The 26,260-nt window shown below is 40.2% G+C and overlaps 3 protein-coding genes across 3 annotated transcripts; 2 read left to right on the top strand and 1 right to left on the bottom strand.

Annotated features, from left to right (window-relative positions):
* Positions 1 to 4,995: 4,995 nt before the first annotated feature.
* Positions 4,996 to 8,409, bottom strand: polr1g (RNA polymerase I subunit G). The gene is made up of 3 exons (XM_042486450.1): positions 8,224 to 8,409; positions 7,580 to 7,724; positions 4,996 to 6,253 (listed from the first exon to the last, which is right to left on the bottom strand). Exons 1-3 carry the CDS (start codon positions 8,306 to 8,308, stop codon positions 5,578 to 5,580), a joined length of 906 nt encoding a protein of 301 aa, XP_042342384.1. The 5' UTR covers positions 8,309 to 8,409; the 3' UTR covers positions 4,996 to 5,577.
* A 157-nt stretch (positions 8,410 to 8,566) lies between these two features.
* irf2bp1 (interferon regulatory factor 2 binding protein 1) lies at positions 8,567 to 13,703 on the top strand. The gene is made up of 3 exons (XM_042486448.1): positions 8,567 to 9,861; positions 10,954 to 11,300; positions 11,725 to 13,703. Exons 1-2 carry the CDS (start codon positions 8,846 to 8,848, stop codon positions 11,258 to 11,260), a joined length of 1,323 nt encoding a protein of 440 aa, XP_042342382.1. The 5' UTR covers positions 8,567 to 8,845; the 3' UTR covers positions 11,261 to 11,300; positions 11,725 to 13,703.
* Positions 13,704 to 21,571: 7,868 nt separating this feature from the next.
* foxa3 (forkhead box A3) lies at positions 21,572 to 26,008 on the top strand. Its single transcript, XM_042486689.1, has 2 exons — positions 21,572 to 22,003; positions 23,325 to 26,008. The coding sequence occupies exons 1-2, from the start codon at positions 21,932 to 21,934 to the stop codon at positions 24,639 to 24,641; spliced, it is 1,389 nt and encodes a 462-aa protein (XP_042342623.1). The 5' UTR covers positions 21,572 to 21,931; the 3' UTR covers positions 24,642 to 26,008.
* Positions 26,009 to 26,260: the final 252 nt, after the last annotated feature.

Here is a 26,260-nt window from a genome sequence, read left to right as displayed (position 1 = left end):
TATCACTGTCTTGACAGCAACAGCCCTGTGCAGTTATTCAAATGTGCAATATTCTTCCAACTCTTGAATGTAGGCTATATTTAACATGTGACACATATTGTTATTGTTATTCTTACTTATGTGTATCTGTGTTGTTTATTGTAGTATTACACACATATTTATATTGTATATTTATAACTTACATACTAACATTATAAATTACATTGTAGCATAAGGCACAGTTTTATATTTTACACACTTAACACACTCAGCACATTATACATATAATAATTTAAATATTCACATACTTGTGCTAATTGTCTATTATTGTATTTATTTCCATTTATATTTTTACAGACTTGACATACTTAGCACATTATATATATTTTTATTTTAAAATATTTACATACTCACGCTATTACTGTATTTCTATTTTATATTTTCACATACTTGTACTGGTACTTATTTTTACTTGCTATAATTCTCTATGCTTGGAATCAGAAAGACTATAACAAACTACAATTTCCTACCGGGGATTAATGAAGTATTTCTGATTCTGATTTTTATTAGCAGCCAACTGAAAGAAGAACAGCGGTCTTAAAGGTCCACATATTGGGAAAACAACTAGATTCGGGAGCTCCTTATATTCCATGCGGAGGGCAAGATCAGCCACCATATAACAGATTGTCTATATTTTATAAAGCGCTGCCGACATATATGTTATGTGTCAAATGAGAGGTCGACACTGTTACGTTAAATGTCACACCCATCAAGCCTCTTTTGGTTGCACAATGCCGGATGCCATTAAAATCTAACATTGGAGCAGCATGATGCCACCATTGTTTGGTTATGTCTAAAAAAAAGCAAACGAGGCATGAAAAAGGGACTTAGTAGTGGCTCAGCTGCACAATCTCTTTGTAAAATGGCTATTGTTAAAAACGCAGAGACCGATTCACTCCCCTACCTGCTCATAATTTCCCCAGCAGGTGTGTATATTTGAACCTGCTTGTTATCAACTTTCTTTTCTGAAAGAGAACCTAATTATTTTTTTGTTCCAAATGTAGTGAAAGAGGTGTAATAGCAACTCAGTCAGAGCTCCTGTCAGCAGCAAAGAGAAACAAACACAAAAAGAAAGGCAGCAATGGCTGTGAGAGCAGATATACACAGGGAAATTTAAATTCTGGTGACTGGTGTGTTTCAGATGAAATTTGGCTGAAAGTGAACTCTAAATGTGACGGAAATGAAAATCTGTTGCATCCTGTTGACCACACTGCCATGCACACGCACACACACACACACACACACACACACACACAGAGTGAGACTCCTGATGCAACCTTGATGAAATACTCAGAAAATGGCAGAAATGCGTAACAACATGCAGAAGTGTTGTTCAGAGCTGGCTCATTCATACAGTGTAGCTGTGAGTGAGGGTTGTTTTATACTGCCTGACATACTGTGTAATGGTCATCGTGTAGTCCTCAGGGGGTTGATAGAGACACAGTATTTGCAGATGAGATCAGATATACAAAACTTTACGTAGGAAAGGTGGATACACGTTTACAAAACAGGAGCATGTAGAATCTCACTGCACCAGAATCAGTGGAAACATCTCTCGGTTTCTTCCTTGCTCGTAATTATGAGGATTAATGTCTCATTGTGATGTCCCCTCCTGTTTCTCTGCTCTGCCTGGCGTGCTGGTGCTTTCTCCTCCCGTTGCAGGTAGCGCATAGGCAGTGCAGGTTATAGAGAGCTTACAAAGCCAGCTAGTTCAGTCCGCCTGACTCTCCTGCAGTTCTCTTGGCTCCCACATGGTCCTTTGGTTTGGCTGATGTGTTTGTCTTTTCTTTTAGTGTGCAACACTTTTATACACCACTTTACGCTCACTTTAGCTCTCATACAAAACACTGATGTTACTGATTGCTCACACCTTAAACCCATTCAGAACCCAGTTATGATCCAAACACAAATAAAATATTGTACTGTTTCTATTTTAAATGAGTCGAATCCAAGCAAATTGCCAGCATTTGAGTGCTTGTTACTTTTTGAACTGACAAGAAGCAAAACTATTGTCATCACTGCCAAATGTCTCATCCATTGCTTGTTAGCTCCACCCTTTTGTCTAAATTAGGATTTTCTGGCTCTAAGATAAATGTGGTTTTTATACAGTCTATTGGGCATGAATTGGATCTTTTAAAAACAATGTAAACCAATCAGGTGGAGAAGTGCATTTTATTTAATAGAGGGTATGGGTTGTCATTACTTCCCCCCTGGCACGCGCCCCCTCTCAGTCAGACTGAGTGGCAAAACATCCATCAACCTGGCGCAAGTTAGCAGTGAAAACAGCCAAACTGGGAGTTAACCAAGATGGTCTACTCAAATTGAGGCAGTTGGACTTAACAATGATCCTTACGGCGTACTGAAGAACCAGTGGTTCATGGACATTGACATGTGGCCAAGAATCGGATATCTTGACATTTATATGTACCTGATTTTGATGCCGGGAAAACACACAATGCAAAGCCTGAAAGCATGCAAAAGCCTTGACGCACAAACATTTTAAAATGTATTTATTTAATCAGCCATTAGATTAAAAAACAATATTAACTGAATGCTTGTTGAATCTATGTCTAGTCAATCGCACAACAGCTCTTTCCTTTTTTAGATGTGGTTTTTGTGTTTTGGCGGCATTCAAGCTAAGGCTGCCACCATGGAAGTATTGCTGCCACTCCTCTTTCCGCCACTTGGTGGGTGCATGGATCTATTATAAATGGGTGGGCGTAACCGCAGTGACTTCCGTGTGCTGTGACGTCACGTGCATACCCTCTGTAGTTGAAAAAAATGTCAGACTTGTAGTTTTGTTGTGTTCTTACAGGTTTAACATGAAGTGTCCAGCACAGATACAATTTTCAAATCAGGAAAAAAGATACGTTAAAAACCCAAAAACATAATTTTGTATTTGCAGGAGGTATAGAGCACAGAGTAAGAACCATTTTTCATTCCACCGACTTTAAGATCAGGCAGCTGCACACACACACGCACACACTCACTCTTTTGGTTACACTCATGCGCTGAAGCCTGCAGACTGTGAAGCAGACGGTCGCGCACACATTCAACATACCTGTGAGGATACACAGAAATCTGGCATTAGATGTGACTCAAGGGGAAACGCTTGATCCATCATCTGACATCTGTGGCTCTCATGCTTTAATGGCTGCCTGCTAACCCCCAAAACTAGACATCATGATGGTTACACGTCTAATGCAGTGAGAACAATTTAAAAAATGATCTGTGATATGTTACATTTTTCAACTCTAACAAGGTTTGTTCATTTTGTGTCCGCTGAATGTTTTAAATGAGTAAAAAAATATGAATGCACACGAGGCTAGATCGATAAAGCCTCGCAGCGTGTGCAGAGGGTTACTACAGATGGTGAGAGTGTGATAGCGCCAGAGGTGCCTGAGCTCATTAAGAAACAGGACCATACTCCGGTGCAGAGCAGGGAGAGGGGAGCAGTGAGGAGGGGAGGGAGGAGGGGAGGATGCAGAGCCTGAGCTGAGATTTTTCACCTGAGTGTCACTCAGATCTACTGATTTGCTGCCGTCGGGAAAAGGAAAAAATATAAATCCTTTCTTTGTGTGCGTCTGGATAGCAACAGAAGATCTGTGTTACATTAGTGAAAATAAATGGTAGCACGTAAATAACAGGCTCAGAGGTTGTTCTGAGGCTGCAGGCGGCTCCTAGCAGGATACAGGCTGGAGTGTGGCGCCATCTCCCTGTCAGGCCTGCTGCTGTCTCTGCTGCTTTTAATTGAAAGGCATATCTGCTGGCCATGGATACGCAGAGATTTATAGACTTGGTATCCATCAACCAGTTTAGGTTCTGATGCCAATATTTTATGCCGACATGCAATATTATTTAAGTATGACCTCTGATGTGCCAACAGTTTTAGCCATGAAGAGTTTCCTGCAGTTATAGCACGGTCGTGGCAGAGTTGAAAAGCCACCAGATAGATCATAAAGATCATCATGAAACTCTGCACTAGACCTAGTAAATAGGTGGTCATGGCCCAAAACGCTTCACTGATTTTAATGTGCAAAGAAAATATAATTTAATCTGATTTTCAAACTTTTTTATAGCTGTGTTCACTGGGAAACTTTCATTGCATCAGAGGTGGTAACATAACAATCTGATTTTTACTAAAAGAGCATTTTTTTCCCCAATAAATGAATATGAACCTACTATCAACAGTGCCGTTTACTGCCAAACATGCCACTCCTTGCTGTTATTTAGAAAATTATTGTTTATTTTTAATATTTCATTTTTGCTGTTTTATACTTTTGTCAGTTATTTGCATTGGTTTTACTGCATATAAATCTATGGTTTAAATAAAATGACATATTTATATATAATGACATATTTCTTTATTTTTGTAGTTTCATATTTGTTGTCAGTTTGTTGTTGATTTGCTTTAGTTTATTTACTGCATAGAAAACTGGAAAATAAAGAAATTCAAATATCTGTCCACAGAACAGACTCTGTTATTTACTAAATGCAATTTTTTTTTACCATTTCCAATGACATGACTTCTTTAAACATGTTGCATATTGTTTTTGTTTTTCTTAATTATTATTGGTTTTGCTGTTTTCTTTGTTTTGTCATTGTTAATGATTTGCCATAATTTGTGTACTGTTTTTAAAAAAAACTATTTTTACTTAACTTAAATATAAGTCCACAGAACAGAATCTCCGTGGTTTAATAAATGCAAACTTTCCAAGAGGACCTGACTTCCACCAGAAACTTCAATCATTGGAAAACTGCAGATCTGTACATTGGGCCATGTCTTCTTACTGCACAATTTAAAATCTGCAGTCTGAGTTACAATATGAGTTCATGCTTCATGCCTTCTGGATGAAATCACAGCTCTACCACGACATGAGAGGAAAATGTTGGACCGCTCGCACGAGACGATTGCGGGACAAAAACACAAACATGTTTTTTTCATTTCCTTTAATCACTTTTGGAGTATATTTTAAAAACACGTGTTCTCCAATACATGTGACTTAGATCATTTCATAACAAAAAAACTAACAGCGAGACGTGACATTAAACAATTAAAATGTCCTTATTTCACCTCTGGTTTTCTGAGCCTGCTGCCAAACCAGTGACGTTACCAGCCTGGTTGTGTAAATATGTACACAAATGCAGCAAAACAGTGTGAGCATAATCCCATAAAGTCTACCACAACTTGACAGAGACTGGCAGGAATCGCAGATGTTCCCCCCATGTACACTCGTATTTCCCGTGTACTCATAGATGCCTGCGGCTGCACACATTATCTGTGTGTAAAACTGTCACTTTCTGAGCAAAAAATGAGAGGGAACGCTGGCCCTAAATATGCTTGGATGAATGCATTTTATAATTTGTCTAAGTGTTCGACTGATTCAGGATGTGTTTTTTTTTCCTGGCTGCAATGGTTTGCCAAAGCAAGGCTTTCATTATGCAATCATCCAATACGCTGGGATGAATTAGGAGTAAAATGGCTCCTTGTCAGGTTCATGAGGTCAAACATAAACAAAACTACAAAGTCAAGGCAGACTACTCGTCATCAGTTTTGCTTTTCTTCTTCTTTTTCTTCTTCTTTCCCGAGCCCTCCACTAAATCACCATACAAAGTGTCTATTGGTTCACATTTCACTGTCACCTCTTCCTCCTTCACCCTGACACTGGGCTCCAGGCCCTCCTCCACCTCCTCTCGCTCCCTGTCTCTCTTTTTCTTCTTCTTTTTCCTCTTCTCCTCTGAAACTTCACCCTCTTGGAGGGGGAGCTCCGTCATCACTTTGTCCTGAGTTTCCGCCGCAGGTTCCTGTTTCACTCTCACCACCTCCTCTTCCTGCTCTGTCTTTATTCGCTTCTCTTTCTTTTTCTTCTTCTTCTTTTTCTTCCCGTCTTCCTCCTCTTCCTCCCGCCATGTTTCTTCTACGAGTCTTTTGGCCACCGAGGGCGCTGGAGCTGCAGGGATGACCTGAGGGGCCTGGTTGGTGCTGCTGTCTCCATAGCTCTCACACACATTCAACAGGCCTGAAAACATGGGGCCAAAAACCATGCTGTCTGATGACTGCTTGTCGCTGGTGAGCAGGCGGAGCTCTGAGGTGCCATGGGTGGAGGCCAGGACGCTGTAAATCTGCTGGCTGCTCCCGGTCTTTGCTCCGCCTGCAGCAGCAGGAACCTTCAGGGTCTGAAGACCTGAGAGGGGCACCTTGATACCACTGAAACTGGACGGAGGGAGAAGAGTCGAGGTTAGGCATCATTCACATAGAGTCTACCTTGACAGTTTACTCAACTTGACAAGTTTAAACCAAAGTGCATCATTTTCTACTACTGGATTTGGGGAACTCTGTGGAGCTTCAGCATGAAGCCCATCTGCAGCTCCACCTGCTGGACCCAACATACACAATCTGAATGACCTCTTATATTTTCACAAAAATTGCTACAGACATGTTTAAAGTGAGAGTATAGAACTTTAGAAAGAAGAATTCTCACATTTTCCCCAATTACAAACAAAATTTTGAATTCATAAGCAATAAAAATGAGCTAATACAGCCTAATTTGTTAGCTTATAATGGCTGATGTTAACAAACATTAGCAAACTTTAAAGGTGATGTCTGCAATTCTGGATAAAGATGGTTTATATCTGAACTCTGGGAGAGGGAAAATCGATAAGTTGTTAGTGCTAAGGTATAACACCACGCGTCACCAGTCCCAGCTGTGGAGACACTGGTGTAGTTGTCTCTTTGTTGGCATTGATTGAACTATGTTTATGACTTGATTTTACTTTATTTATTGTATGTGATGTTTTGTCTTTTAATTTTTTTTATATGGACCCTGAGTCTGGAATAAATGACTGATTGATTGATTGACTGATACAGCTAAGTATTGCAATATTTCTGCACTGATACATTGACAGGCATTGACAGAAGTATAGATTTTTTATTATATAAACTGAAATTATAAAATACAAATAAAGGTTTTGGCTCTAGAATAATAAAATCAATTGCCTTTTGTTCCCACTGGATACTTTTCTACTTTTTGCTGTAGTTAAAATGACTTAAAGGAGATGAACAGACTGAAAACTGTATCTTATTTAAGAAAAAAAAAACATTGAAAATGTTCATTGTCATTTTCAAATGTCATTTTCATTTATGAAAGGTAATAAATCCGAATATATGTTACAGCATTACTCAGCATTTTAAAAAATTTTAATGTGGCGCCTCTGGAGACAGTAATAACTCTACTATTATGTGTGTGTGTGTGTGTGTGTGTGTGTGTGTGTGTGTGTGTAAATTTGTTATGTGGTGACTCTTTTCTATGACATGTAAACAGATTTATTATTCAGCTTGACAGATGGAGGCAGATAAAAGTGTAGTTACTGGCTTAAATTTTGCATATATACTTTAGAGGGTTGATGCATGCAAAATTTATGATTAACTGCCCACTAAATGTATACAAAGAAAGGCTGCCCCTGAATTACTTATCGTAAACCTGACTGTACATCAAGACAGAGACAAGGAAACGGGCGAAATGGGTGAGAGTGTACCCACCACTCTGGGTCGAAGCTGGCAGGCGCTTTAATGAGCCACAACTCATTCTTGTTGTTCTTCAGACTCTCGGTGAGAGTGCTGCTGCAGGGCTTGTGCTGGAAAGACACAAAGTCAGCAGGACACTGGTACCTGCTGGCCTTCTTATCTGTGGATCCAAACAACAGCACGCCTCCATCAGTTCATGAATAAAATAACACAGAGCATAAGAAATACGCAGAACAGCCCTGAGAAAGAACACCTGAATAAATCAAAGCTGAGTGAGCTCGTGTTTTATTGGATTTCTTTGGGGCCAAATAGTTACATAGTAATGAAACACTGATTATTTTTTAATGATTAGTAAGACTTTAATGTTGTCTCTTCTTGGCTTCATTATTCGAAGACACACAGCCAAGGCTTAAACAAATGCAGAACATAATTTTGAGTCACATCTAGACTACGACACTTTTTTTTTTACTAATAATATAAAGAGACTTATCACAAGACAATATTTTATGTTTTAATATGTCAAAAATAGAGGCGTTAAAACTAAACATATGAGGCTAAGACAGTCAAAGCCTAATGTGCTATGCATTTACTTGCTTGCAATGTCTTCCTCCCTGAAAAAGCACTCATGAAGCTGGTATCACCAATATGTGTACACTTACCGCTTTCTTTTTCCTTTAAAGGCGATTTTGTGGTATTATTATCCTCCTCGTCTTCGCTTGAAGACGACGATATGTCTCTTGGCATTTTTGTTTTATTTCAAATAACCAAAAACTGAAAAAATCAAAAGTTTTCTGCCTCAAAACGCATGGCTACGGCGGACGCACATGTGTTGACACCAAATGAACTCTGACCTTTAATGACTTCATTTCCGTGCCAGTTTTGCTTGTAGTTCTCAAACCAGGCAGGGTAAATTGGTTTGCATTGGCAAAACTGGGTGAGAAAACTCAAACACCCACAATGCAGCTCACAAGGTTACGTAACGTTGTAGCATCCGTCGGGGAAGCAGTTGACAGCAGCCCAGAGCAGGCCGGAGTGGGTAAACAAAACAAACACATGAAAAAGGAGCTGCAGAAACCCAAAACTTTGAGATACTTTATACCTGTAGGATGTGTAACATTTTTCTAAAGCGGTCTGAAGTATTTTAACGCAGAAACTTTGTAGCAAAAAAAGGGCGTGCACCTGTCAAAGCTAAATAGGTTAACAAAGCTAACGTGTGCTAGCAGGTTAGCACGCTAGCTGGCTCGTTGAACCCGCTCAGGTTAGCTCGCTAGCCGGCCAGCCATGTCGTCCCCGTCCTCCTCCAGGCGCCAGTGGTGCTACCTATGCGACCTGCCGAAGATGCCGTGGACTGTGGTGTGGGACTTCAGCGAGGTAGTGTGCCGCGGCTGCGTGAACTACGAGGGAGCTAACCAGATTGAGTTCCTTATAGCCAGTGCCCGACAGCTAAAACGGACTCACGGGATGCAGGACGGTAACGTCAGGTCACCTGGTCCTTCGTCCAATAAACACGGCACATCTGGCAGAGGGGATGCTGCAGCGGACGGAGGCAGGCCGCACACGGACCGCCTCGAAAGGGGAGGAAGAGGAGAGAGCACCGTGTCGGCTATTCGTGTGCCGCCTAACGGGCTGCACCGTGACGGCCAGCCGCCGCAAGAGGTGAACCGTCAGAGCCCCAGCGGCAGCAGGAGACCCATGTTAGGAGCTGCCATCCCTCCTAGTCTGGTAACTCAAAGTATCGCAGGGATTCCCCATGGGCTTCTTGCGGGCATGCCGGCGGGTCTGACCGCCAGGACAGCCCCCATGAGCAGCCCCATGATCTTCCCCGCCCCGGTACTGGCCGAGATGAGCCGCAGACAGCTGGGGATAGGGATGGGCATCGCCCCTTTCATCACTCCGGAGCTGGAGCGAGAGCTCAGCTCATCCCAGAATCAGCCCAAGATACAAACACAGGTCCACACTGCTTTGGCTGGCGGCAGCTCCAGCAAAAGCACGGGCCTCCCTTCTTCGTCCTCGACTCTGGCAGGAGGTGTGAGCCAGACCAGCCCCAAGCCTGCCTCATCTCCAGCCAGGCAGCCGCGCCCCCTCACCGCGAGGTCCGGAGGGGAGCCTCTGGGATCCAGCACCTCCGCAGAGGCTGCCACCACAGCTGCAGCGTTACCCCACAGTGGTGCCTCTGAGCTGGGATCAGCGTCTGGCAGCAACACACATTCAACCGGAAACACTCTATCCTGCACCTTGTGCCATGAGAGGCTGGAAGACACACACTTTGTTCAGTGTCCATCAGTGCCAGGGCATAGGTTTGTGTGTCTGTTATTTTTCTTTATATTGTTAGGTAGCATTTTATAGTATGGGTTGACCAATATTAATTTATCAGGGCTGATACCAGTACAGATTATTAGTAGTTAATGAGATCGAAAACCTATACTTGGAAATGATATGCATTTACAATAAAAGTGAAAATCCTTCTGTCAATATTTAGAATTTGGAATATAACAAACTCCAACACAAAACTTTGTTTTAATGCCTTCAGCAATGTTTAATCAAAACTGAAACTTTCATCATCATACACACCAAGTTCCCAGCAATGTTTTTGTAAAGACAAGTGAACAGTTACATAGAAATTAATAAATAAAGATAGTTGCCTGAGGTTTGACAAAGTAAAAGTTCCTCTCATCCTGACCCTTTTTTGTACTTTTTAATTAATTAATTTTATTGGAGATCATTAAAATAAAACCCTGACATAAATAATCTGCAAAATGCCAAATATCAGCCCCAAAAAACAGACCAAGCTGTGACCCCTATTTTACGGTTTATAGCCTGAAGCATGTAGATTTTAGATTCTTTTTTCTGGTTATATAGTCTGACCAAGTAAGCAATTTCACTCTTTAGGCTCTTGTCATTTAATATACATTTTTAGTTGACTTTTACTGAAATATTAAGTAATTAATTATTTTCTGCCGATATCCAAAATGCTGATATATAACCACTAATTTGGCTGATATGGATATTAATATATGCCCTTTTTCCCCCACCTAATTTTAGTGATCATTAAGTCTCTTCTGTAGTGTAATTAACATGATATTATGCATACTCTATCATTATGGCCTTCAAGCAGATGGAGACAAAATAAAGGGCTTTTCAATGTGTGTTCATTGTGCAAATTAAGAAAAATACTCAAATATAGGGTTGATGTTTTGTACATGTTCACTTTGTCAATAAAAAAAAATATATATATCACTTTGTAATCTATGCAGAAATCAGGATGTTGGCTGATTCCAGACGTGATATTATCATGCATCCCTAGAAATAATCATTACAGTTTTTGTCAACTCTGCTAGTTATGTCTCACTGGTATATTTAATAACATCTTCTCTTTCCACCAAATTTAGGTTCTGCTTCCCCTGCACCAGAGTGTACATCCAGAACCGGCGGGGCGATGGGGAGGTGTACTGCCCCAGCGGAGAGCGCTGTCCGTTGGACAACTCTCCCAACAGTCCCCCTTGGGCCTTTATGCAGGGAGAAGTCTCCACCATCCTGGGCACCGCTGGAGCAGGACCTGCATCAGCGTCTGCATCTGGAGCCGGAAATGGGCCCGGTCCTGGAGCGGCATCTGCTTCTGGGACTGGGAGTGGAGCCACCAGTGGAGCCGGAACTGCCAGTGGAGATGTCACCGTAAAGAAAGAGAGAGAGACGTGATGATGATTTCCATGGAAACAAGGACCCAACACAGCAACAGGCAAGTCCACAGACATCTGACTACCTCTATTCTGAAGTCTGACTGAATTTTGCATTGTGAGAACATTTTACGGAAAGCATGTTTTTGTCAGGCCTTTCTGACGATAGCAAGAGGTTCCTAGAAGGATTTTTTGTGGTCATTTTTGTTAAATACACAAATAATTTTAACTTGCACTGAACAGACATTTGTATTATTATTTCCCCAATAATTTAGTCTCGAATTATCGAGACTCTTTGGGATATTGGAATAACAAATGTGAAGAAACAAATTGCTTAAGAATTAAGAGTATTGAAAAAGTGTTGCAACTGTATTTATTTATGTCCCATTTGATTTACCTACTCTAGGCCACACAGTTTTGATACCGTGGGATGTTACTCTTTGTAATTTCATGTTGCATATTTGTGTCTGCTTTTTGTCACTCCAGAGTCGTATCACATACCAGGAGAAGACGTCTGCAATGGATCTCTGAGAGATTCAGAAGAGAAGCAACACAGCAACCCACAGTTCAGCAAGCCTCCATTACACAGGTTTTGACTCCAGCTCCCCACACCACCCAATTTTATCAACATTATCGGACCCAAAATTGCCTTTATGATGTACTGTTGGAATTAGAAATTCAGGGCCAATCAGCAGCTGAATAGTGGCTACTTTTTGTCGAGTTAGTAGTTAGAAACAAGTGATCAAGCCCACATTAGCACTGCCAGCTCACTACTTTTAGCGGCTGGAAACAAAGAGACTGAAGTAACACATGGACAACACCAGTTCTCAACAGATTGTCTTATTTTTCTACAAACAAAAATGTATACCACCTTTGCAATAATTTGGGGGGAGTACGGGGAGTACAGCACCTGCCCAGTTGGCATGAGCTAATACAGCAGCAGCTTGCCACACTTCATCACTAATCAGTCCCAAATAAACCCATGCAGACTCCAAAACAGCTCAACTCTGTCGTTGAACACATTTATAACTGTTAGGTAATGATAGCATGTGATGCTAACAGTTAGCCCTGTTAACGTGTTTGTGTAGGGCAGGTGGACTCTCACCAACTGTCCCACTGGCAGAGCTCACAGTAGCAGTAGTCTCCTAGCGCAGGTGGAGGCACTGCAGGGATCTCATCATAATTAAGCCTCTTTCTCACTGCACAAAATCTCACTAACATCTGGATTTTTAATGCAATGACAATGCGTACAATCGACATTCTTACCCAGGTCAAATGACTCTGCACTAAACACGGGTTTTTATCACCTCCGGCTCCAGTAGGCATTAATGGGAACACAACGCATGGTTAAACGTGCTAATTTCAGTAACCAGAAATATGCAATGATGTTCTGACGCTAATTACTCTCCGTCTCCTACTAAACAGTGCTAAAACATAAAAGTTAGTCTGTACAAAGTTAAAAGAGATGTCTAAAGAGAAGGAACCATTGAAAAGTTTTAACAGACCTCTGTTCCTGCTGGAGTCTACTGTTTACCTGATCTCCAGCCTGTCAGTGACGTTGCATGGACACGCTAACAAAACAACACACGCACACACACAAGCTGACAGAAAGGCAGACCCATGTGCTGCCGCGCTGTGTTCACTGACAGTGGGAATGCAGTATATCGCCTATAGCTGGGGGGGGGGGGTTACACCTTCAAGAAGAACCAGTGTAAACTGGACGACAGAAATATCCATTTCTCTATATGGCCATCACTGTATTAATTTATCATTGTCCTGGGTTTTTTGTGGTATACCATTGCAGATCCATTATAAGAATGAATAACCTTTGCAAACTCACAGAAAGTAGCCACAGTCCAGTGTTTATTTTAACAGTACACTCAATATTGTGTTTGCACGGGAAAAGCACAAAAGCTAGTTTTTGATCGATCCAACACAAATGTTTAAAGACTAAAGCAGTGGCCACGGTTGTTCCGTATCTTTCTTGTTGATCAGTAAACTGTTGGTCGGCAGCATGCAGCAGGTTGTCAGATATCAGACTGTTTGCAGAAAAATACAGGCTGCTCTGAGTCGAAACAAGTTGGAACTTATCTGTCTGGGACAAAACGCCATTTTTGCTGCCAGCTCATGGTCTTAATGATATTTATGCTTCTACAAATACTTTTTTCAATAACAACTGACATGAAATTGACAGTTATGATGAAAAAATGAACCTTAAATTTGACATACAGATTTATTAATTTTTACTGTATTATGACTGAATCTGTTTCCTGGCGCACAATCATATTTTTTTTTTTTTTTTTTGGAAACAAATAGAAAAAAAATCTATACCTATAATACACCTAAACCTATAATACACCTGAACATGCAAACCAACATGAGATTTGGACAGAATGCCAGTAGTATCATTTTTTTGTGTATTTGTTTTTTAATGGCTTTAAATAAAGCTGACTGACTCAGAGAAAGGAGAGCGTGTAGAAACAACCAGTTTATCTGTCAAAGCATAGGCCAGCCACAGAGACTCTTTGTTTAACTGTATTTAAATGTTGCTTTCATACAAGATCCAGCCCAGCCTACGCTTTACCCTGAATGTATATGAAAAGATATCTATTGATAGGCCTAGGACTATATTTTATACTAGAATGTTAAATGTTATATACTGTATAGATCTATAATAGTATGTGCAATCCTTAGTCATAGTATATGCAACAGTTTGGAATATGTAATTAAAAGCGATTGTGTATCATTTCTTAAACCTTTTGTGTTTAAAGTGAGAATCCACCTAAAAGCAGAAATGTTGCTCTGTAACCCCTGAAAGGTTTTAAAATATTCTTATTGATTTGTTTCTCCCAAAAGTAAAGACAAGACTTCTTTTGACCTGACACACTTCATCGAGAGGAAACTTGTTACAGTTAAAGTATATTTTCAGTTTGCAGATGATGACTTCAGTCTTTACCTAACAGTTTGTTGAATTTGCTTTGCATTCATATCTTGCGCATTCATGTCAGTGGAACAAATATGGAGGACGATACACACTGTAGCCTGGCAAAACCCTCCTGATGATGTGAGCTCAACTTGTGTTTCTCTCTCTGTATCAGTCTGGACTCACTCAGTACACTTACGTGCACAGTTTAGCGGAGCTATGGTTATAGCGTGACTAGGCCATTAAATTGGACTACTGTCCTTGTCGCAGTATACAAGCACTGGGGGAGAATCCATTTATTGACAGAAGTATGTCAGACTTTGCCAAGGTAGGTGACAATATGCTCCTTTTCAGCTAGTTGCTATTGGACCGTCTTCCAGTTGACCCATTACATCACAGACCAAACAAGTTAGCAAGCGGCAAACAGGTTGCATGTCGACCGGTGACAACATGGGTAACTTTTCGGTGCTGTACATTTTGTACGTACTCTGTGCTTTACTTTTAGTAGTGATTAGTGATTTGTAGTGTTTAGTTTTTTTTTTCTTCCCTTCTTGTTCTTTTGTTTTTCCTGGATTTCTACTACGAATTTATGCTGTTTGACTTCTGGGTCAAAGCCCAGCGTGGGGAGTGTGGAGCATGCATAGAACATGAGTTCAGGTTCAGGTCTGAATGAGGCATATATATGCCAGAGTTAAATGACCCCCAACTGCATTATCTAGGTATGTTAATCCAACTTTGACAAATTCGACTTATTATGATTTCAGTCGGACTAAAATGTTAACATGTATTTTAAAAATCCAAGTTTAGTCGGACTGACATAGTAATTCAATTTTTTCTAACATCATGTAAATGTACTGATTGGAAACAACGATGAACATGGATTTGTACAGGGGAATATCATCCCCAATGGAGCCAGTTGATAAATCAAGCTTTTGCCAAATCCAGACCGCAAAAAAGTATTTTCCTCTGAAAACTCTGAGTGCATCCTCTTGTTCTTTTTAAATTGTTGTTAGACTCTTTTTGTACAATAACTTAACTTATTGCTGTGTTTACTAACGTTAGAGTTAGCAATTGGTGCTTACCATTTTGCCAACATTTTACATCGTCAGCTACAGCGCAGTCCCTGATTGTCTGCTTACATTGTCAGCTATGGTGTAGATCCCAGATTGGCCCCGATTAGATTTTAATTTCTGGAAAGTGCTTTGGGGCGGCAGTAAGGCCAGAGAGATGCAAAGAGTGAAAGAGAATGCTGAGCTTACATCATCAGGATGGTCTTACCAGGCTATACCTACCACATTAAACAATCCAACATTAGAATGATCACACATGAAATCAAATTAGTTTTTCAGTGGATTCTCTCTTTATGTGCAGCATGTACTTGTCAGTACAGACGCACAGACAAACCAAAGGTCATTTTATGCCCAAACTGATGTTTCTGGATGTAAATGTTTCATGGGGGAGAAAAATATTGCTATATTTTTTTGACCAGGTCTCAACTGGCTTTCTTCATCAAGCCATTACAGTTTACAGGCCCATGTGGTCTACTGTACTTCTGGGATATGATATATAGTCAAGGCCTATAGTATGCAGAAAATACTTCTGTAGGCCTTCTATACCGAGAGAATATCCACAGATCAGGTCTGTTGTGGAGAAATGTCTTTGAAGAAGGGGAATTTAAGTTTAATATGCACTGATACATCATGCAATCCCTTGTTAAGTGCCTTTTTCAAATGTTTACCGTCTGTTTGTGTGTCTGGGAACCTCAGGGCCGTCGGAGTGCAATGGCTTTTTTTATTGTCTAGTCAATGATTAACCTGAATCTGTTTCCCTTCAATCGCCATCAGACGGCTTTTGCTTTCATCCGAAGCCTTTGTAAAGTCGACCAGCCATTCATTGTCTCGATACGGTCTCTCTCTGCGTCGCTCTTCTTTTCATTTTTGTGTCACCTGTAGATCTGTTGGTTTTATTGCAGCTTCATGTACAAAATAGAAAGCAGGAATAAAACGGGGTGGAAACTTAAACTTCTTTTTCTGTTTCTTGAGTATTACGACTGAGATTTCATCATTTTGTTTGTGAGAAAAACTTAATCAAATGTGACCAACCAGACCCTAATATTAAAACTGAAAAACTTTTCATGACTTTCTAATTATACAAACTTTCCTACAACCTGTTTTCTGAAAATTGCTTAATTAATCCAGGGTAACATGTTGTTATTTACAGCTGATTATTCAAACTTCAGTAGAGGATTAATTTTGTAGTTCTGTACACTGAACAAAAAATGTAAACACAACACTTTTTTTCTCAATTTTTCACAGGTTTGATTTCAAGACTTTTTTAAGCACTCAGTAGATTTATTTTTCCTAAAATTTAGTTGCAAATCTGTTAAAATCTGTTCACTTCTCCTTTTCCAAATTAATCCATCCACTTGACAGGTGTGGCATATCGAGATGTTGATTAAACAGCATCATGAGCACACAGGTGTGCCTTAAGGAGATCAAAATAACAGACACTGTAAAATGTACAGTTTGATCGCACAGCACTTTTCCACAGATAAACTGAGCTCACCTTGTTTCTACACCTTGACAGGAATCCACCTATAATTTTAAATGATTGGTAATAGAATATAGGCACAATATGATCAAAAATACTTTTTTTCCAACACTTTTGTAGATCATTTTCTTTTTATTATATATATATATATATATATATATATATATATATATGTGTGTGTGTGTGTGTGTATTTTTTTTTTTTTTTTAAGGTTATTTTCTCAATTTTTTTAACTAATTTTGCGACTTTATGTTACTCATTGCCTTCTCCCCACCTTTTGAACGAAATCGAATCATTTTGCTCAGGTTTCAATGGGTTAATATTCTGTTGTGTTTTGGACTTGGTTTTAGGCTTTTCTCTTTGTGTTTTTTCTTTTTTTTCATGTTTTCATCATGATCAGTCCATTTCCTGATTTAGTTTGCAGGTTACCCCCTCATGAATCATGTCTTGTGTTATTTTCTGCCTTTGTCCATTTCCCGCCTGTTTTTCTTTAACAGCTGTCTTACATCAGCCTCATTAGTCCTTCCTGCTCCTCACTTTCTTCCAATCAGCTCGCTGCCTGCTCCTCTGCCTCATCACCCTTTCCCTCACCTGAGCTTCTCTGCTCTTTTTCCTCCACCTGCATGTCATGTTTTTGTCAGTCTAGTTTGTATTTAAGTGCTAGTTTTCCTTTCAGTCTTTGTTGGATCCTTGATTTGGTTGTGTGATGTTCAGTTGCTGTTCCTTTGGCTTACAAAGTGATCTAATGAGTTCCATTTGCCTCCTACATTTGGGTCTACCTACTCTGCTTTACGTGACATCAAGAAAGCATATTATATTACATTTCTGCCAGTGTATCCCTCTAAGTCCTACACACTGGAGCTTTTAAAACTGAGCAAACTGGCTTGATTTCTTTCAAAAACATAGGGAGAAAAGGCAGTGACCGACTTGGCAAGAAGTGTACCACAAATTGCATGTAAATAAGTAAAAGGCGTTTTGTCTTGAAAATTAGTTTTACAAAAGGAGGAGATATATTAGAAAATTATCCCAAAAAAAGGGGAAAATGTTAGAAAAAGAAAACTATAAAATAATAATTATAATTATATTTTTTAAATTATTTGACAGAAAAAAATACACATACATACATACATTTCTGCACTTAGGGGGTAATTTTATTGTTTGTTTGATTTTACTTTTTTTCTTATTTTCTGGGGATTGTCTTGTAACTTTTCACTAATTTATTGCATTTAACTTAATTTAATTTGCTTTTGAAATCTGCTCAGTTAAAAATCAGCCTCACAGACTTAGAGACTCAAACAACTGAACAAACCTCCCAAACCTTTTCATGCAAGTCGTCTCTTGTTTTCTATGGCCAGGAGATGGCGCTGTAATGCTTCTGAGCTTCAGTTTGCCTGAAAGAACACGGGCTGTTTGGAGCCCACAGAAGCAAAGTGATGAACTCTTTTAGTGATGAAGCTGCTCGTCTTATTGTGAAGAAGAAGAGGGAGGAAGGAGGGGGGCCGATCTGTCGTTTCCTCCATTAGTATCAGCTATTGTTAAACCAATTATAGAGGTGTTAATGGACGATGGAGAAGGCTTTGGAATGAAGAACCCTGCAGAGAGAGGACATGGCTAAATGTGCGTTGGAGTGAAAATAGGACCTTAAAGGAGCATTACACCAATCAAAGATGCTTATTAAGAGACAGGGTTAAAGCTTGATGTTTCAGAGCATCAGTATAGGCTAAATATATGCTTGATATTATTGGCTTGCTAAGAGATAACAGGCGATCATTGAAAATAAGTGTAGATGGGCACAGTCACTGCGAAACATGAATCTGATGCAGTGTGGAGAATTGGGGACATCACATTTCCCACTTGCACCAGAAGGCAACAAAATTATTGTATAACCCTTTGAACCCTGAGCATATTTCAGGGAAACTTTGGGAAAAGGCAACAAGCAAGAAATGTAACTCAAATTGCAGGAAATTAGTTAATTGGAAAAATTATTTTTTTTAAAAGTTTATTTTATTCGTTTATTTTCACTAAATTTCTGTTTTTTTCCCAGTTTTTTTCTAATTTATTTGTAATACCCTCTGAAGTTGCTCATTGCCTTCTTCCCATTTTTTTTTTTGAAAGAAATCAAGCCAATTAGCCCAGTTTGAAATGGTTAATGCACTTACTATAAGTTGCTTGGGATCAAAACATCATCTAAATAAATTTCATGTAATGTAACTACAGTAAGTAACTTAAGGAACAATCCCACAAATGAATCACCAGTCAAAATCCTTATACATGGGCCTCTGGTGGTAAAGTATCGTCATATTTATTATGAATCTTTAGATCTGAAAATTTATGGATGATGTTTTGTTTGCTCTTTGGATAAAAACCTTTTTGGCTCTTTGCCATGTTGCCTCTGTCAGACTGGAAGAAGTAGTTCAAAGCAGGAAAAAAGATACTGGATTAGGTACAGCCCTGGGGTGAAAATTCTTTAATAACTGTTTCTATCTCCCTTTTCAGATTTTTTAAATTATATATGAATAAACAACAAACTAGCTTTTATTTTAGAAATATACTTTACAGCACAAGTGATCCCTCTCTCCAGCCAGACTGTCAATTTTTGATTCTGACAGTGTTCTGAAAATGGTACAATGCGATGTTTTAGTATTGTTTTCAGTGGCAAGTTTTCTTTCAGTTCCCAGAATGATCTTCTAAAAGTTAGAGTAACATCCTCTATAAACATCAAACATTGTAAAATATATTTATCTGTTAACATATCACATAAATTTACATTTTCATAAAAAATGGTCTGTAATATCAGGCCTCAATAACATGCTCATGCTGTTTTGACATTGTTCTTCGTTTGTTTTCATGTAACATTGTAGAAACGTTTTATGAAAGAACAGTCTGCTCTCAGAATGTTGCAGTCATACATCTTAGTCAGTATTTAACCTTATAGGAACATTATGTGAGATGATAAACATCCCCAAAACGTTTTTTGAACATTAGATTTAAAAAAAAAAAATCTTTAACACAGTATTGCAACTTATAGGTAACGTTAGCCGCCATGTTGTGGGAACGTTCCTTGCTAGCTAGGTTAATAATTGGTTGTACTGTTCCTTTTTTTTTCTTCAGTTATTAAGTTATTATGATCAGAGGCTGCGGTCACAGTTTACTAACCGTTTTATCTTCAGTTATATGACCGCCAGATGAAAAAAAAAAGCTCATCTCTTTCAGGCTTAATTACATCATTACAGACACTGAGGTGTGAGCTCATTCCATGTGTTAATCGATCTGACAGCGTTTTGCAAACAGGCGATAATCGCCGGGTCCTTACGGGTGATGGCGTACAGAGTCTGATTGAGCTGGAATATGATGATAGGAAACATGATGGCAGCCTGATAATTTAATTGTATAATCATCAGTGTTTTTGGATAGATGAGGTAGGATGCTGGAGATCCACTATGCACATCACGCCAAACTCTACAGATATGAAATGTGACACTGGATCTGACATTTTTGGCATTTTCTGTGTTTTGGTGCATCTCATGCACCTTCTTGTGATTTCTTGTTTCCTCGGGATCTTTTCTCACAGTCTAATCCAGTTGGCCTCCCGCCTGCGCATCAATTACATCTCCATTGAGCGGCCATTAGGCAGAGGCATTGACATTCACAGGCCTCCGTCTGCACCGAGGCCGATGTGTATTCCACAACACAGAAGTCCGGCCCTATGCATTACACCAGGATCACATTATTTATTGTTTTTCTCTGTTGCGTCAGGCCCTGAGTGCTTCTTTGAATACTAATTTAAAAAAAAATACATACCCAGAGAAAGAGGGTTTAGTACTGTCTTTAGTACCTTTACGTTTTAGTATTAAGAATATAAATCTCACTTTGTCCTTATGGTTTTCTTTGGGTGTGGCGATTGCATTCCAATTTGTGGCAAATAAATAAATAAATAAATAAATAATCACGTAAAAATCCGCTTTAATTAGTCTGGTTTCTCAGTGAGGTGGTGGGAACGTGAGGGGGTTCGGTGTTCTGTCTGTGATTAGGATCTCTGATATTCTGATTACTCTTTTGATAGTCAAATATCCTGATTGTCGTGATTTTTTTTGCATGACATCAAGTAAAATATTTGACTATCTGTAACATATTTGACTACAAGCATAATATTTGACTATCAGCAGAATATCTGACTATCAAAACCCAGAATCTGAATCAAGTCATGCGGCGGTTGCTACAATTAAACCCTCAACGAATGTGTTAATTCGTGGCTTCATAGCCTCGGAGAAGTGATAGCCGAGGGAATTAACGACTTTCACACCCCTCGCCCCCACCGCCCCAGCCGCGTTTCAACAATTTTGTCTCCAGACTGCAGAAAAAAAAGACGTTTTTCAAGACAGAAAATGAATTTGTAGTAGTTGTAATGAATTTGAAGTTGTTTTGAGTTGAGAAAAAGCGACATTTCTTTTTCTTTTTCTTTTTTTTTTTTAACAAAATCATCCATCTATTTCTTTTATATCCTATTTGATAATCAACTTTAGAGCATATTAACGCCTCACATATCTCACTGCCATATTTTTAAAAATAAAATAAAAAAAAAAATAAAATAAAATAAAATAAAATAAAATAAATAAAATAAAATAAAATAAAATAATCCACTCAGCTCTGTCACTGAAGGATTAAGGAGCAGTCAGTCGTCCGGGTGGCCCCTGTGCAGCCGCCGGCCAATATACAGCACGCCAGGGGGCCACATCGGCCTTTCTGCGGGGCCCTTCCTGGATCCTAACACGGTATTCAAATGTCATGAGCGGGGCGGGACGCGCCGGCACCTTATAAGACGACGCCATCCAAGTTTCTCTACTGTATTTGCGCGCTGAACCTCCGCCTGCCTGCTGCGTCCCGGGGCCCTCCGTGGACAGAAAAAAAACGGGCCAGAAGAAGAAGTCAATATCTGCTGAGCCATAACACGATTATTGTTATGAAACAATGGATGATTGACAAATAAGAAATATTTACTTTACTATCTACAGGAGCACAGCCTCACAGCATTCTTTTCTTTACCCTCTCTCATTTTTGTCTCAAATTTTTCCCCCTGTTTTGGGCACAAAAAAAAGGAGACAACTTACTATTTGGATTTTTCCCCGAAAACTTTGCGACGGATTTTATATTTATATATTTTGATTTTTTTTTTAATCCGATCATATATACGTCTTTCTCCTCTAAAGACTTGAGTTGGGGATGTTGAGCTCTGTGAAGATGGAGGCACATGATCTACCAGAGTGGAATACTTTCTACAGCGAGGCCAGTGAGGTAAAGACACGATGATAAAATAACAATAATAACAGAAAATAAATCAAACTGTTTTGATTTCACGTTGTAAACAGCGGGGTGACTAAGTTTTGTTCTTTTTTACTGTAAGTGAAAGAGAGGAGACCGCATTTTATTTGTACAGATTTTCAGAAGGACTCCGAACGAAAAACAGTTAATACTTTGACGCAAGCTAAAAAGGAAAATTACTAAAGACTTTGCAATAAAATCTTGAACTCATATATAAATATTGTTGGAGTTCTGCAAGATTAAAATCAATTTGAGTAGGATCGATTTTATAGGCACACATTATGATAAATAGTAAGAAATAGAGAAAGGGGAATAAGAATTAGAGAAAAAAATGCCCAAATAAAGAACCAAAAAGAATCCGTGCATTTTTCTTCTGTAAAAATCCAAAAAGAAACATTCATTAAGTATTATTGGTAATAGCTACAGGTAACCTATTTTTACAATCAATCAAACTATTATTTCGATTTTAAAATTTAAATTTGAGTATTTCCGGCCTAAATATAAATATTCAAGTTTACTTTTGTTTACTTTTTTTTTTTTTTTAAATTCTTTGCTCATTAACAGACTTTCTTCCTTTGTGCCCCCGCAGCCGCATACGAGTTGCGATAATTCAGGTGTAAATGTAATGAGACCGTTGTTTTCTCACTAATTCAATTAAAGTTAATTCCATCAGCAGCCTCAGTTCTCACCTCGACCTGATAAAATTACCGAGAAGAGAGAGCCTGATAATATTTAACCAGCGATCAGTAAACGGGCCGAGATATCCCCTGTCCCCCGTAGGGTTTATTAGAAATACTTTTGACTTTTGACACACACACATACAAAATATTTTCATTTTTGACAAACACAAAAAAAGAACAGATAATAATTAATCCAACTGCATAATGAACATCAGGTTTACTTGGGGCTTTTTTGTCCACGGAAGCAGCGGAGGAGGCCGTCTGAACCGAGAGGCACCATGACGCGCTTTTTACGCATTTTCAGGTTAACATCGCGGTGTGAAATCCATGTCCTCTCTGCGCGCACTGAGAGCTTCATTGTGCATTGATAAGGAGTCACTTTTCAAATGGAGTCAAACCGCTTTACTTTCACATTTAAACATTCCCTTTAGTGCACCAATCTAAATAAATATCACATTAATCCTGCAGAAATGTTAATATTATTTGTTTTGTAAATGAACAAAAAAAGAAAATAAAAAGGAGATTAATTAAAAATATTTAATATTTACACTTGCTGTTCCACTTGTGTTTTCTTGATAATAATGTTGTGATGTTGTTTTCTCCTCCTCCTCCAGATGTATTCCTCTCCCAGCACCATGAACTCTGGTCTGGGCTCCATGGGCTCCATGGGCACCATCAACAGCTACATCAACCTGAACCCGGCCACCGCCTCTCCTGCAGGCATGAACATGGCGTACCCAAGCTCCAGCCTCAGCAGCTCCCCGCTGGCCTCCATGGGCTCAGGGCCCAGTCACATGTCCCTCTCCCCAGTGGCCTCCTCCCTCAGCTCAGGCCCTCTTACCCAGCTGGGTCCCGCTGCTCCAGGCTCCCTGGGCTCCTTGTCCCACTACCAGAACATGGGCCAGTCCATGAGCCAGCTGGGATACACCTCCACTGCATCCCTGAGCCGGGCTGGGCCCAAGGAGATTCCCCCAAAGCCCTACCGACGCTCTCTGACGCACGCCAAGCCGCCATACTCCTACATCTCCCTCATCACCATGGCGATCCAGCAGAGTGGCAGCAAGATGCTCACCCTGAACGAGATCTACCAGTGGATCATGGAGCTGTTCCCGTACTACCGTGAGAACCAGCAGCGCTGGCAGAACTCCATCCGCCACTCGCTCTCATTCAACGACTGCTTTGTGAAGGTGGCTCGCTCGCCGGACAAGCCGGGGAAAGGCTCGTACTGGACTCTGCACCCGCAGTCAGGCAACATGTTCGAGAACGGCTGCTACCTGAGGCGCCAGAAGCGCTTCAAGATCGAGGAGAAGCTGTCAAAGAAAGGAGGCAAGAACCAGGAGGGGGGCTCGGGGAAAGGAGGTCACAGTGGAGATCATCTGGTGGAGGATCACAGCCCCACAGGAGGATCAGAAGGAGCTGACTCCACTCACTCAGACAACTCCCACCCTGGCTCCTCAGATGACCAGCCGCATCCACGAAACTCCCTGGTTCAGCTAGACTGCCCTCCGCTGTCCTCCTCGCACCTCCACAGCCCGCCCGTTTCCCTGCCGCCCTCCTCCTCCACCTCGTCCTCCCTGTCCCTCTCAGCCACCACCTCCTCCAACCCGCTCCTCCACTCCCAGTCTTTAGTGGGGAGCGCCCACCTCCTGCCAAGCACCATGCAGCAGCACATGGACCTACAGAGCGACGCCCTCAAGTCCCTTGACCCCCACTACAACTTCAACCATCCCTTCTCCATCACCAACCTCATGTCCAACGAGCAGAAGATGGACCTCAAGTCCTACCAGGACCAGGTGATGGCCTACAACAGCTACACCAGCGGCTCTCCTGTCGGTGCCAAGCAGATCTACGACAGCCCAGGGCCCGCCACCATGGACTCAGGCGCTTACTACCAAACTCTGTACAGCCGCTCAGTGCTCAACGCCTCCTAATGTGGACACTCATCCTCTCCCCAACACATACACACACACACCTGTCTCTAGAGGTGAGCCAAGATGGAGACTTCTCTTTTTCTCTGCCTTTCCTAAAATGGACCCCAGCTCTCTTTATCTTCCTCTTTCTCTCCCGCTCTGGCTCACGTCCACCGGCTGCATAAAAGGGACCCACATCTAAAATAGCTGCCGTGTTTTAGGGACCAAAGAACAGTTTGTATTTACCAACTATGAAGACCATGGAGGCAGGTTGGTTACATGGAGGACAGAAAAATGTAGCAGGATGATAAAATGTCAGAAATGAAGACATTTGACTGGTCTGTGTGTGAGTCAGATGGCGTCGTTGCCTGTCTCAGGAGCACTGCAGGTGGTCAAATCAGCTTTGTACAAAATGTAAATAGACGTAATGTGAGGGGAAAAGGATATTTGCATTTATTTATGAAGGGAATAAATTTTAATATATCTTGTATAGCGCTCTGTTGACCAGTTACAACTCAAATGTGAGTTTTTTTGTTTTGTTTTTTAAATCCAAAGACGGAGATGAGGCGAGTTTCAGGTTACTGCTTCAGGCAGGTGTTACTGCAGCGGGAGACAGTTGGTGTTTTTTTCTTTTTGTGTGTGTGTGTGTTACAACATTTCACAGTATGTCCATCATTTCTGTCCTATCTGTACTTTCAAAGAAAAAAAAAATCTTATTTTGGTTGATATGAAGAAGCCATTTTGTCCTCGCTGGAGCACAGAGGAAACAGAAGCTAAATTCTGCAGCCAGAAGGAACGAGGCAAAGTAACTGTGGTAAAAAAAAAAAAAACAAAAAAAAAACACATTTATGTTTTTGTTACCTACACGAGAGCATTTAAAGCAAATGCTCCTCGACAGACTGTAACATTCTGAATAACAGACAGCTGGTGCAGTGCATGGGGGAGTTCAGTCAGTTACTATTACAGTGGAGGGGTGGAGAGATGCACTATGGGAGGATTTACATACAGTACTTTGCACTATGGAGCTCCCACGGGCCAGGTAGTGTGTGTGTTTGTGTGTGTTACAACAATACTTAGAAACGCCCCCTCACAAAGTCAGTGCATCAGCTCAGTGGGATCAGTGTAACAGTGTCAAAGGGTGTCAAATAACCCTCGCCGTCCAAAAAAAAGTGCCTTTTCTTCAAATGACTACTGATCTAATCAGAGATCAATGTATCAACGATCTATTGAAGGATTATTCTGATAAACAGCAGAGGACGCAGAAGTTTCAGGTCACACGGTGTCCTTTGTGGAGCATATTTTAGTTTCAGAGAGAAATGTCTTATTTAAGCTATGTTGCTTTTCAAACTTTTGAAAGTGTGCTGATATAATATATTGTTTTTTTTTCCTGTTGTTATTTCTGTTGGTTTTAAATGTGATTGAAATGATTCATGTTTCATTTTTTTCTTATTAAAAAGGCAAAAATTGTGGGGAGAAATGCTGCGTTTGTTTTTCTTTTCCATGAATGATATTACAGGTGTTTGTTTATAAAATCTCTAATTTTTGTTGTTGTTTATGTTTCCAAATGCTTTCCAGAAATTCCATAAAATAATAATAAAAAAAGATACCAGCTCTTTTTGGATTTCAGATGAAAAAAATTT

Source organism: Plectropomus leopardus, chromosome 5, assembly GCF_008729295.1.
Source record: "Plectropomus leopardus isolate mb chromosome 5, YSFRI_Pleo_2.0, whole genome shotgun sequence".
Classification (NCBI taxonomy): Eukaryota; Metazoa; Chordata; class Actinopteri; order Perciformes; family Serranidae; genus Plectropomus; species Plectropomus leopardus.
This window is presented reverse-complemented; position numbering and strand designations above follow the sequence as displayed.